This window comes from Cyprinodon tularosa, unplaced genomic scaffold, assembly GCF_016077235.1.
Source record: "Cyprinodon tularosa strain WSP-4 unplaced genomic scaffold, ASM1607723v1 ctg197, whole genome shotgun sequence".
NCBI lineage: Eukaryota > Metazoa > Chordata > Actinopteri > Cyprinodontiformes > Cyprinodontidae > Cyprinodon > Cyprinodon tularosa.
The window spans coordinates 4,079,371-4,094,113 of record NW_024038720.1 but is presented as its reverse complement, the minus strand read 5'-3'; the positions used below and the strand labels follow the sequence as shown (position 1 = coordinate 4,094,113).

General features: G+C 38.7%; 1 protein-coding gene across 1 annotated transcript in view; it reads right to left on the bottom strand.

Moving 5' to 3' along the window:
• The window catches only part of rasa3 (RAS p21 protein activator 3), a 56,351-nt gene that overhangs the window by 34,028 nt on the left and 7,580 nt on the right, over nucleotides 1-14,743 (bottom strand). The window contains exons 2-3 of the mRNA XM_038283889.1: nucleotides 5,513-5,630; nucleotides 902-1,005 (exon numbers count right to left, since the gene is read on the bottom strand). Coding sequence (XP_038139817.1) covers nucleotides 902-1,005; nucleotides 5,513-5,630 — 222 coding nt within the window. The remainder of the gene's footprint in view (nucleotides 1-901; nucleotides 1,006-5,512; nucleotides 5,631-14,743) is intronic.

Sequence of the window (14,743 nt, the reverse complement as noted above, 5' to 3'; positions counted from 1 at the left end):
GCTCCACCCCTTAATGGGAGTCATTGAGGTCGTTATTGGCCTGCGATACCCAATACTGCCAATTCCTCTGAAAAGGCAGGCGTTAAGTGTAATTGTTGGTTGGCTGACCTGCGAGATATTTTATGGGCGATGGGGGTTGAGATGATATTGGGAAGGAATCAACTGTGTCGCTGCATTGTAGATTTGATTTGATTGCCGGAACCTGAGTCCACCGCCTCTGTTTAAATTTAGTTTTTCTCTGTTAACATAAACGGCTTCCTTCACATCGTTTTCAAACCCCCTGTCATCTTTATCTAAAATGTGAACATTCTGGTCCTCGAATGTCCTTTGTCCTTAAGGTGCATGTGAACAGCAGAATCTTGTCTGCAGGAGGACCTCAATGACACCCATTATTAAGGGATGGAGCTAGTTTTCCAGTTTCAATGTTCATGTTTTCTAAGCCATTACACTACTTTACAACATTACGCTAATTCTGACATTTTGAATTGGGAAAGCTTCCTGGATGGTAAGCGAAATGTCTTCAAACTTGGAAAATAAAGTCCAGTGGTTTGTTTTTTAACTCTAACTTTTTGGAATGACTATGATCTGGATGACTGATCATCTCTACCAGCAGGAACAGAAGCATTAGTCAGCCAGACTGTGTTTAACCATCGCCACGGTTATTTTCATGCCTGAAGGATCAATGCATTTGATGGGTAAATATATATTTAGTTATTAAATATCCTGAGATACAAATGCATTAAATAAGGGGAGTTGGTTCAAATTGCTTGAAAACTAGACTAGAAAGTCATGCATGATAAATATTACTCTTCATTGCAAGGTGACTTCCAAGCAAGGTAAATGGTGATAATGGGATGAAAAAAAGGGAAGTAATAAACAGAGAGATTGGCTTATATCTCACCAATGCTGGAGTCCCTCCTGAATACATCCCTGTCAAAAATGTAGAAGGAGAGATGTCGAAAGCTGCGAGGGATCTCGCAGTAGAAATCCTCCCCATAGAAAGGACTGCAGGAGAGAGAGAGGACACGCAAGACCAACTGTGGTTAGAAACTCATCTCATGGATCATGTTTTGCAACAAACATTGATGGCTGAGCATAAGAAGCTCGCTGCAAGAAGAAAAGACAGGTGAAAGTCAGACACGTGTTTCTACAACACTCTAGAATTAGACTGAGCTGAAATAATCTTTTAGCACTTAAATGATGTTGCTGAGATTCTCAGCATAAACATGAACCTGCACAATGATCAAATAATCCATCATTAACTCAGGACGGTAAAAATTAAACAGTAATTCATGTGTTGAGCCTGTTTTTTCCCCTGAAATCTTGACAGAAAGGCTGTAACTTCCAGGAAATAGCATTAGAAGTGTTTGGAATCAATTGAAAAGTTGTTAAAATGAGGAGATGGGTATTGAACTGCTGTTGTGTGAAGATTTTCTTATATCAGCTGGGCGGGGTGACAAGCGTATGAACCAAAGGCCCACAGACCCAGTCCGGTTCATTTAGAGGTGACACCACAGGATCCAGCACAGTAAAGCCGTCAGTTTCCTTTGCTAAATGTGGTTTCTGTGTCTAAAACAGGCCAAATACTCTTCCCTTTTTCATTTTTTTTCTCCCTAAAATGTTTTTTTTTTTAGATCTAAAATTTTACTTAAAACAAACAGAGAGACATTCACCTCTTATAGAAATGTCTCTAATACTACTGCTAGTTAATATTTTTGGTTAATTAGGTCACTCAACATGCCATTTTGCATCACTAATGTGATCATGGATGACGTTTGATGACTTGTTCCCATAATCCATTTCAGTGAAAGCTGTAATATTGTGAAATTCTTAAATAAATGTTGTTTCTTAAAAAATAACCAGAATATTGTTCCTTTCTCCTTTAAGGTACCACATTTTCTAAGAACCCAGATGATTAAAGCTCTTCTTTCAGGGGATTTTTATTAATCACAATGGCTTCTCTATTTCATTGTGTTCAATATTGGAATCCCAGAAAACTGCTTGTTTGTAATATTTTGTAGGTTATCCAACAGTTTTATTGCCCCTGGTGCCAATAGCTGACATATAGTTTAGTTATTAAAAAAAAGAGGTTAGGTTTAGGTAAGATTTCCACTTTTATCAGATTTCTTCTTGGGTTCTTGTTTCCTGGTTTCATGGAATCATTAAACTATGGCGGAAGAACAATGGCAGAAAATAACCCTGATTCTACAAAGGTTCCTGAAACCCACCTTGAGACAATCCGAAATAAAAATGAAAACATCGATCTTAAATATTTAATTTGTGTCTGTAGTGAAAACAAATATGTTTCTCAATCAAAAATGAGCGGCAGAGTTTCATGAGTTACCCATTTATCCGATGGGTTTGCTGGTAAGCTCTCTCTAACATTTTTCCCCATCTAGAGGCCAGGGAACAAGCAACCAGACGGTAGCTGTACATTCATGTTCATGTAAGCACCTCTGCCACATGTTTGTCTATATTCAGATGTGATTGATCCGGTCAATTAATCATCTCCCGCATGAAAACAAAGCCTGCAGGTATTTACGTCTTTCCATGAATCATGCAGGGGGAAAAAGGGACTCTACTGCTAACTTTGCCTGCAAAAAAAAGGCCTGTTTGTGAGCAGAGGCTGGAAGGCACAGTGGCTCCCACAGTCCGCCTTCTTTAAATGACAACCACAGAAATCACAGCAATAGGAATCTCGTGAGCCGGGCCCTCGGGGCTGCTGCTGTTACTAATTACTGAGTTGTTCCGCTGCATGGCGGACACGATGATAGACAGAGGAGCAGAAGGAGGAATTAGGAGTATGACTCCACTTATCAATGATCTGGCAAATAAATACATTTGAATTTAGCCATTGTATTTTATTTCCTCAGAGAGCGTGTTTTGGAGTTACCTGGAAAAACTCATGTTGATTATCTTTTTGCCTGTTTTTTTTATTAAGACCTGTTTTTTTAAAGCAGTCACATGATAAAAAACATTCCAGCTAAATAAAATACCAGCTTTCTGTAGAACGTTTTCTTTTTTGCAACAAAAGTCTAAAAAGCATAACCGTATTTTCTTAAACCACTGTGGCTTTAAAGGTGTAGTGGATGATTTTCGTGATTTTTTTAAAAGAACCACCCTCTCCACCATAACAAAAATGCACATGAACCACCCTTTACCTGCTCCCAAGTATGAACGCCTATTAAACATGTGCAAGACCACGAATGAGCCAATTTCTCCTCGTGCACACTCTGTTTAAAAGTTGCTGTTCTCATAGCTCATACAAGCTTACTGTACCAAACGTCCGTCCTAATCCTCAATCACTATACAGAGCAGGAAATATATATAGTGGACTTTATAGTGAACTCAGTTAACTGACCATTCGGACAGAAAATCACTGCTTTTTGCTCCCTGTTGGTCACGTAACTCCTCCTCCACTGCGCAGTACCTGCGCCATCTTTGCCATTAGTCACCGCTGTCGGTTAGCGACAGCCTTTGGCTGTGACAGCAAATCCCATAATGCGGCCTTATGTCAACATTTCACCAGAATGATTGACAATTAGGAGGATCACTTATTTAGATGATCCACCCGAAAATAAAAGATTGTCCTCTATACCTTTAAATTTTAAAAGTGTAAGAAAGCCACATGTTGCAGGTTTCTTCGACTTTTCCAATTTGTACCTCAGATAATAGTGCATCCCTGGAAAAAAAAGTGTTGCAAGTAAATTTCAATTGAAATACTTGTCAAATAAAACAGAACTCAGTCACTGTTTGGGAGGCTGAATGAAACTTTAGATACTCACTTATGGTAAATGTATAATTTTACATTTCTTTTATTAATCTATGGTTAAAATATGAATTTATGAATGGTTGTTTGTCCTGTTTGTCTCTGTGTTGCCCTGCGGTTGACCTGTCCAGGGTGCACCCTGCCTCTCAGCTGTTGACAGCTGGAGATGGGCACCAGCACCCCTCAAGACCCCACTTGGGATAACGCGTGACAGAAAATGGATGGAAGGTTAAAATATGGAAAACCATTGATAGATTTTGTTCTCATCTCCTTTTTCTGACTTATTTAAAGTCTATTCTGCTCCAGCTGCAATGATTTCACTTTGTATATGGGAAGAGAAAGGCGGAGTGCTTGCAACACAGGAATCTCTCAAATATAATCCAATGTTTTCACGAGCATTAGCCACGAGTTTTCCTAAACTATCCACCCAAAAATAAAAGATCGTCCTCTATACCTTCAACTTGTAGTCATTGCAACATGTTAAAACTAGAATAAAATCATCATTATAGTCACATCATTTACGTGTACACGCTATACTTTCATTAGAGTTTAACAAAAAAATATTTTCTTCCGAATCATTAATTTAATATGTTTGGGTATAAATGTGCACTTGCTGTATAAGTCTTCCACTGTAGCTCTCTAAGCTTTTTTATGCTTCTGTTTTCAAAGTAGTGACACATACTGTTTTAAAGAGAGACTGCAGAGCTTATAGTGCATCTCATCTGCATCAATGCCAAAACTTGCTCTCTCCTTTTACCATAAAAAAACTGAAAATGTTCTAATAACAAAAGGCAATGCTCATCTTCAGGGTTTAAAGGTATACCAAACTTGGATAAGCTGCAGTTTAAAAACTGCTTACATTTTCTTTCCAAGCATTACTAAGATTTCAAGTGCTTTTAATTAGATGCAGGAGATTTCGGTCTCCCACAACCTCTAGCTACAAATTAGCAGTCAGCTGACAGACAGAACGCTCTCACTCTTTTCTTCGCTAACAGGTAAGAAAGTTCAGAAATATTTCTGACTGCAATAAAAAATGAACAGTTATGAAACCGAGGGAGCAGTGATCAATGTTAAAGCTTTTTTCAAAACTATAATTGGGAAGTAAATGTTCAATAATTTACTGAATGCTGGCTGCAAGAGCAGATAGCCAAACTAATTATCCAGCTACTATCAGCACTCAGTGGATCTTTATTATTTATTATCATAAATCTGAGTTACTGTAGCATTAGGGTGTCTTGTGAGAATCCCTTGCTGGACCATCCCTAGATATAGCATAATTTTGGTATAACCAGCACCAAGCTACCGCTTTTATTACTCTACAAATCTCCACAATAGTGTATCCTCTGGGTTTTAAGGAAACGGTCATTGCACTTCACAATCTAGACAAAGCAATTAGTTTTAAACACCTGATAGATGCATCAAGAGGAGCGAGAAGCTTCAGATCTGACTGTAGAAAGGTTTTGATCTATAAAGATGATGGAAATCAAACCTGCTTTTATTTATATACTGCTAAAAAAAAAAAAACAGTTTGAATCAGCTCTTTAGTTAGAAAGTCGGTTGCATCTTCTGCTCTGAGATGATGCAACCAAAACATCAGAAGGAGGAATTTATACAAAATGAGCTTGAGATGTTGCTGGAGTGTAACAACCCTTTTTTTAATGTAGAAAAATAGGGTTCAATGACAAAGACACGAATGAATGAATCAGATGACCAGACAAGGGGAAAATGGGTCTTCAGACACACCAAAGTGACTTTTCCACGATCTTGGTCCTGAAGACCTCTTCTTGGTCCAGGTTGACAGTGCAGTAACAGTCTCGCATCCTGTTTGGCCCTGGATATGGAGGAATGTTTTTTGCTTCCCCTGCACAAAAAAAAGATAAGTGAGAGTAATTTAGAAGTGCAGCAAGGGCAAGATAGGGCTGAAAAAATTAATCGGCTTAATTGTGATCAATTGATTACTGAAACAATCGTCAACTAATGTAGTAATCGATTAGTCGTTAACTGGAGTACAGAGACTCTAAACATGCCTTTAGCTGACAGAGCGACCCAAGAGCTGTAATTATATGAACATTTTTAAACAATATATAAAAACATCTTGGATTTAAGATGGAAAAAATATTTTTTCGTCTGTCAATATGCTCTATCCAGAACTCCACAAATGGAAAATCTTTTGTGTCACCTTGTTTAATTCTGTAAAAAAAAAAAAAAACATTTTTGAGGAACCTTGGGATATTAATCGATTTGCAAAATAACCAGCAACAGTAATGTAAGATCAAACCTGTTCAAGCTTTAGGAGAATATATGTATAAATATGTGTGTTTTGTGTTTCGGTGCAAATTCAGCTGCACAAAAAAAGTGAGGTTTAATCAAAACTACTGTATCTCACACATACATGTCAGGCTCTCTCTGAGCCACGGTTAACAGAAGGAAATGTGAACAGCCTTCTGATATGTTTCGCTGGTCACATCTGTAAATGCGGGGGACATTTCCTGAAGTTTTCTGAGTCTCAATCTGTTCATCAGACACGTGTGAACGACAGCACTCCCTTTCACAAAAAATGCTGTCCTGCCACCCACTGAGACACACAAACACGACGCAAAGGTGCTTCATGAAGCGGTGGATCCACTGGTCTTCTCTGTATTGTGTTTCTTTCCACCCTGGGGACCCTGCTGTCTTTACTTACACATATGTTAAGAAACGCTTTCAGTGTTTGCTCCAGTAACGCACCATCTATTAAGTAACCCAATGCAGCCTTGTCTGGCTGTTTTATTAAAGCCATTAAGAAGTTACTAATCTAAGAGCTACAAAGGAACCAATTTTAAAAACATTAGGGATCTAAAAAAAAATCTAAATATCTGAATACATCTTGCTTTTAATTATACATTCATCAACCTGTTAGGGTTACAGTTAATTCATAAAGAGCCTTAGTAATTATCTCAGTGATTTCTTTTAAACAGCAGCTGCCCACAAAGGTATACAATCCTATAAGATGATTTAAAAAAAAACATTTTATAATGGAGATAAAAAGCCCTGTGAGTAAAACTTTATCATTAAAATAGCCTTTTTATTTAACCCTTTCATAGTAAAAAATGGTTTGATGAGCAGACTGACATTTCAGTAATTGTGTGTTGATGCATTGCAGCAATTAGAGCCAAAAGTGCTAACATAAAAATGGTATATGCCAGTGTATCCTGTACCCATGCTAATGGTTAGCAGAACCCCTGCAATCCAAAGCATACTTTCATATTGATAATGTGTAGTCACAGTGTCAAAGAAAACACAACTAAAATATTTGGTCTAAATTTTACAGTTTTATCTGACCCGTACAAACATTTACAGCCTCTACGGCATTCAGCGCTTACAAATCACCTTTGGTAAAACCGGTATGCTATTTGTTAATGGCATACACCACTTCTCAACTAATATATACAATTTTTCCATTTTTGGCTTCTGCTGTCACTCATATATAAGCCTGCAGTGTATTTTCCCTTCATGTACTTCTGGTCGGAATTTCCTGTGGATGTGACGCCATGTTAAATGGGTTTAACCTGCCAAACAACTGAAGCTCACCAATGGCAACTCCACGTAAGGTGAAGAAAGTTTAAAAAAAAAAAACAAACACAAAAAACTGTTAAGTATGTGGGTAACCTGGGAGAATGAGCAGAAGGTTCGGGGTTTTGGCCACAGGTGGCAGTATCATTAAAACTCTGTGATGCCGCTTTAAAGAGAAGAGGATGGAGAAGATATGTAAGGTAATAGTTTCAACAACTCTGCTTCTTTTATATAATTATTGTAGCTTGATACACAGATGCAAGAAATGTCAGAATAAAAACAGAATAATTTTTGTAATATTATCAGGTAAACCTTGTTATAGATTACAGAAGAAAAAAAACCCCAGGAAAATGAGTATAAGAGGAATTTGAAATGTGTTTTTCCTGTAAGTTGTGGAAAAATTGTGGCATGATTCTTTCAGCCAGCTGACTGACAGCGTGCAGCAACATTTGGGGAGGGGAAGCACTGTGGGCTTAATATCAGAGATAACTCCTTTCTGTTTGGTCTCTACTCAATAAAATGACGTTAAACCGAAAAAAAAAAAACGCATGACAGGGATCTCTACCTGATCTAAAACCTCAGCTTGGTAAATCTTGTTAAGCCTGGACAACGGTAACACGCTCATGACTGGTTGAATCCTATTTTGATAACAACAACCACAGATAAACCTCTGAGCCCCTATGCTGCTGTGACCTTAAAGCAAAGAAGAAACAAACTTTCGCTTAAGAAAGCCACTTCTTAACCAACCAGTTTAGAGTTACTTCAGCAGGAAGCAGTGGGCATGTGCTTGGTTACAGCCCCTGCAGCTGAACCTGAATTGGAAAAGGGGAAAATGTTGACATTTGACACTAGACAGCCCTCTGCAACACAACAAAACAGCTAATCTGCTCATGGATTACGGACAGCATTTGTCCTCGCTGTATTCCTGCTTGCAGACGTAGCAGACCCAGAGGACATTTCAATTACTTTGCTTTCTTAGCACATAGACGAATGACCCCCCCAACCTCCATGTATTAAACTAACAAATTAGGAATTAATAGTTCTAATATAATCCAATCATTATCACTTTCCTACAGTTTAGCTGAAACATATCTAGTTTGTACATTTTGGAAAAAACCTGGAGTTTTATGCAAGGCTGATACAATACCTGTATGTTACCCCCTGAAACAAGATGCAATTGTATCACTATCTTTCATTTCCCACTTTAATAATGACAAAGCTATCTGTCTGAGACAAGTACTGCAATCAGAGTGACAAGATTTCTAGATATGGTGTCTCCAGAGCATGGAAGGCAAATGTGAAACACGGGTGAGAGGAGCTGAAGGGATAAACTGCACTCTGTGGGGTTTCAGATACAGCAGCATTATGACGGCTTCTCTGGAGACAGATTCATGCCCTGCATGAACCATTGCACAACAGCTCGTGATAACAGCATTCATTCACAATGGAAGCAGACACCTGAGCTGTACTACACAACACACTTCATTGCTTCAACTTGTAGACTGCAGCTCTTACGTCGGAGATGACGATACCTGCTTTTATCTCTGCTTTTACCCCTTCAGATGCATCTGCTATTAGATTCTCATCATCTCTGCTTTTCTGTCATCTATTCTCCAATTTTTATTTTCATCACCAACCAGTAATCTCTCTCATTCACTCCATGCTGTTAAATTCCCTTTAATCTTGTTTTTTTTTTCTCCACCCACCAACACTCATTCATGATCTGTGAGATGCCTTGATTGGATTGCAAGCATCCAGGTCGTCCAAAATGCCACAGGATTACTAACGCTTTCTTTGCTCTGTGTATGTTTTAAAGACTCAACTTACCAAAGAAAGAAGAAAAAAATAACAGCAGCAAACATAGACAGCAAAAAAGTGTTTTTCATCTTTTAAAGCATCCACCTGCAACACATTTCAAATGCTTTTAGATATTTAACGAACAATCATTTTTTTTTACCTTTCATTTATGGGTTAATAAAGTAAAGTTAATAAATGTAATGAACAAGCAAACAAAACAAACATATATTCTTCTTCAGATAAAACAATATATGCCAAGCTTTTGTCCTTTGAGCATGTGTCAAAAATTTAGCTTGATGATTAAGAAAATAATTTGGAAATTCTTTGGATCCATTTTGCCACTGTAACACCAAAAAATATATTTTTCCAGTACAATTAAAAAGGATGATAAAATTGCTTAATCGCCAAGATCGCCACATTTCTGCCTTTATGTTTAAAGGAATAGTACACCCAAAACATGATTAGCCTTCATTTTCTACTCACCTCCATGCTGAACAACACTCTGGAGTACTTTTTTGATATCTCAAATGCATCTGGAGATCTGGGAGACTTCTTGCTGTCTGCTGACATTCAAATAATGGAGGTCTATGGCGCCCGAGACAGAAAGGTCCACAAAAGTCCACAAAAACTTGTCAATATTCCTCCATACTGCTCGTCCAATGTAATCCAAGTGTCCTGAGTGGGTAGCATCCAGAATTTACTCGAAACGAAGTCATTTAGAACGTTTTAGAGCCTAAACAGTAGTGTATAGGATTTCCTAATAGCGCCCCCATGCGCGCTCACGATTCTACGGAAGCCGGCAGACCAAACCAGCGCATTCAGCTCGGCAAAGAACTCATGCTCTTCCTCAACACTGAAGTCCTCAGACATTTTTCTTTCGTTGTTTCTTTCTTTGCACAGGTAAACAGCACATTTCTTCTTCTACGCTTGCATTATCGGCAGACCAGACGCTGAATGCGCACTTCCTTCCGGTTTGGTCTGCCGGCTTCCGTAGAATCGTGAGCGCGCATGGGGGCGCTATTAGGAAATCCTATACACTACTGTTTATGCTCTAAAAACATTCTAAATGACTTCGTTTCGAGTAAATTCTGGATGCTACCCACTCAGGACACTTGGATTACATTGGACGAGCAGTATGGAGGAATATTGACACGTTTTTGTGGACTTTTATGGACCTTTCTGTCTCGGGCGCCATGGACCTCCATTATTTGAATGTCAGCAGACAGCAAGAAGCCTCCCAGATCTCCAGATGCATTTGAGATATCAAAAAAGTACTCCAGAGTGTTGTTCAGCATGGAGGTGAGTAGAAAATGAAGGCTAATCATGTTTTGGGTGTACTATTCCTTTAATATTATATATAACATGCAGCAAAACATTGTGGGTTATATACTTTAGAAATGTCTCAGATGCTAGCAAATTACTAATACTTGGATATATTATATTTTATTTTTGGAATTAAGTAAAAGTACCTAGCTGGATAGCTATTGATATCCTGATATATTTTAACAGTTTGTATGAATAAAAGAAAATGTTAAGGTTACTGCAAAATTTAATATTTAGGAGCATGCTGATTAATTACTTCTTATTTAAATGTAGATGTTCTTAACTTTGTTATATTTGGGACTTTGATTTGAGGTATATGATCAGAAGGAATAGTAGCTGAATATGATTTCATGTAGAAAAAATGGTTTATTTGTACTTCTGGTGGTTCATACATGGTATGTAAACATCATTCTTTATCTATGGTGGCCAAAAACACTAAAATACACTGGGTCTGATCTTAAAAGGTTTTAAATAAAATAACTGCATGTGCAACAAGTGGGTATGCTGCAGGTGATCTACAAAGACCGCTTGTGCAAATGGTAAGATGGGCAAACCGCCCTAATAAAAAGCAGAATATATATCATACCAGCAGTTTTAGTGGCTGTAAAAAAGATAAAGTTTTATGTCAAGAAGTTGGAGGTAGAAGTATTTGATAATTTATTATTATTATGTGCATTATGAATAATAAAATAAAGTGTCTCAAAGTACTAATACCAAAAGTGAAAAAATAGAAATATGAAAATAACGAAAGTTAAATAAAAAAAGAAATGCTCAACAAATGGATTTAGCTCAACCAACTCCTTTCAACAGCCGACCCAATATATTGCAAATTAGGTTAGGCCCATAATAATTTCGTAACACTTAACTGTGGTTTATGCGAAACTCATTAAAGAAAATTGAAGAGAAACAAAAAGAGTCTTTTAGAAGTTAGAGATGCAAACGTTCAGGCTCCCGCAACCAAAATATCCCTTCACAGGGTCTGTGACACATTCTCTACAGTGGGGACTAATCATATAGTTTATTTTTCTGCAAAGATGACCAAATAATTAAGTTCAGTCATGTTTTACGGTTGGATTTAATAGCATATAGTAGTGCTTCCTCTTGTATGAATTTGTGCCTGCTTTCTTCTTCATTGAACGGAGTGGTGGCCTAGTAGTTTGGGGATACAGCTTTGAATCCTGAGGTTGTGAGTTCAATCTCCCACAGACTGCCACTCTGGCTCCCTGAGCAAGACCATTAACCCCACACTGCTCCCCGGGCGCCGCACAATGGCAGCCCACTGCTCACCAAAAGGATGGGTTAAATGCAGAGAATTCATTTTGTTGCTCTGTACTTGTGACAGTGGAATGACAATAAAGTTTAATTCTATTCTATATCCTTAGCACCACACACCCAATAAAAATTATTTTGCATGTGTCGTCCGCTAAATTGCACTCATAAATCACTTTGCACTTTCCATGAAGATTTGCTCTGTGTGTTTAAAGATGTTTGCATGCCAACCTTTGGAAGATCATTGCTCAATATGTTTTAATTCTAAATATCCTGGTCAGCAAGTTAAAAAGCTCTCTGGATTCCAGATTAGTCACAAGAACATGGTAAAGCTCTGAGTCACCCAAGATCAAATTTCAAAATACAAAATATAATTTCTTAGGCTGAATATCACAGTGTCATTTAACCCAGTTGTTGAATGAACACAAGAGAATGTGGGGTTTTCTCTCAAGATATTATCTGTAGAAGGACAGAGGACTGTAAGAAAGAGAATTCTGTTATTTTATGCTAGTTTATATTTAGCTTTGCTATGCTTACAGAAATGTTCAAAGGTTTCATTTTAGTCTTGACCTCTCTAAAGGAAGACATGAGGCAGCCTATTATGAGGAAACAGTCATGGAAGGTGGAGTGTTTCTGAAATCAGGGTGGATAGTTCAGGTTTAAGATGTTGGTTTTTTTACCTGGGTGTGCTAATGAATGAATAAAATAATAATTTGTAAAATTTTATTTGATAAAGCATTCATCAGTTTACAATTTACTTAATCTTTTTGCAACACTAGCCCAAAGTTTAGATCTTTGCAGAAAAAATTCTTTGGTTGCTGCTTTCATTTTCTATTAGCAAATAAGCTTGATTTCACTTTCTTGTATTTTTGGGTGTTTCCCTTTTTTCATTTCTCTCTCCATTATGTGCTGTTTGCCCGCCCCCCCACATAGCACCAAATTGACAGATGAACAGCAGCTTTTGGTATTTCTTTAACCACTGATGCAGCTGTCCCTGGAGAATATCTTACCACGGTATCTGAACAAAACAGGCCAAGACACACACTTGGCACAACTGTGAGAGCAAACATGAGGGCCTGGAGCAGAAACGCAGCAAAACAACGGTGACAGGAGCAGGGCAAATTGACATGTTTGACTCTCCTCATCAGGAAAAAAGCGCAGAGAGAGGAAGAAAACGAGGGAAACCAGAGCGACTGAACAGACGCAATTGGATGCACTGAATGCGTAGCTTTGTCCCCCCCCCCGTCTGTCGACTAATTCCAGTTGCTGCACTCAGTGTGTACAGTTACAAACGTGCTACTGAACCGTTACTCTAATCTTGTCTGACATGAACACGTTCAAGGATACACAGGCGTGAATGCTTTCAACTCAACAAGCAGGCCGGGAGAACACAGACTTTAAGACAGGGAAAGAGGGGGAGGAATGATTGTCACACACACACAGAAAGAATTACAAGCAGTGGCCTCAATCGAGTGTAAGGAAGAAGGAAGACAGCAGAGAAGGAGAGAAAAGTCAGCCATATAGAAAACTGGAGAGCAGTTCACTTGGTAGAATGCTACAACAGGAAATGAGATGAGGAGAAAGGAATTTCAACGGGATCCAAGGCGAAGTTAAAAAGCAGCGAGAACAACCCAGTCACCCCAGAGAGTGAGTGAATGCGGGGGCGATTACAGCGAGAGACACCGTGAGAATGGAAACCAGGAATGAAACCTGCTTATATTGTACCACCGGTGTTGTTCCTTTGATGTTTGTACGAAGGAGGCATAACAAGAATTGAAACCAAACTGGAGGTCATTACTGTCATTCTGAACATGACTACACATAAAAACATTCACGCACACAACACGAAAAGCTCCTCCATATGCTTCTGGCCTCAAGGGACCGCTTCCTTTATCATACAAATGGGTAGAAATTACATTGACAAGGTAATATCTCATAGCAAATGTACTTTAACAAACATTTGACCAAACTTTCTGACTGCAGGATGTATTTGCATTTATTCAACGAGCGAAGGAAGCAAAAGTATATATATTTTATTTAATTTTTTCGGGACAGTAGGCCAACAGGAAAGGGGGTATGAGAGAGGGGGAGAGACACGCGGCAAAGGACCACATTACGTATTCCGACCCGGGTCGTCCACGTCGAGGACTAAGTCCTCCGTACATGGGTCGTGTGCGCTAACCACTGCTCCACCAAACCACGCCGAAGCTAAAGTATGTTTATGTATAATTTAAGTTACCCAACCCCAGGAGTTGTGGAGGCTCTGGTTAAAGACTGCAAACATCACCATCTCAGGGGTAAACCAGGATACAGTTACTGATCAAACTCCTTCTTTGTTCCAGAGCCGCCTAGAGCTAATGTTCACACAAGTCTGTAGTTCTCAATGGAAAACTTGAGTATAACAGAAATAAACGACACACACACACACTCGTTCTGACATCGTAGTGAGGACCATGTGTTGACTAACACTGACTTCCAATCATTTTCAGTCATTTTTAACCCTTTCTTTGTCCTAACCTTAAACCTAACCCTAAACCTAACCATTACCAATGCATACCTCACCCTACACCTAATCAGCTGACACCTTAGCCCTAAACCTAACCATTACCAATGCATACTTCACCCTACACCTAACCAGCTGACACCTTAGCCCTAAACCTAACCATTACCAATGCATACTTCACCCTACACCTACACCTAACCAACTGATACCTTAGCCTTAAACATAACCATTAGCAAAATAGCATGTGAGGACCGTCAAAATGTCGTCACTTTGCAATAACTGGTCCTTAATTTGACGGTGAAATTGGAAAAATGGACCTCACTCTGAGGGCAAGACAGGTACACACACACACACACACACGAACACACACATACGTTTCCGTATAATATAACACTACAGGGAGAACATTTTTTTTTTTACGTCTCGTTGAGGTGAAAACCTGCTGTGTTTATGCAGGACATGACCTTTTAAAACAGCGTGGTGTCACTAGTGCGGTTAGCAGGAGAGAGGCTAAACCCTACGCCCTGGTC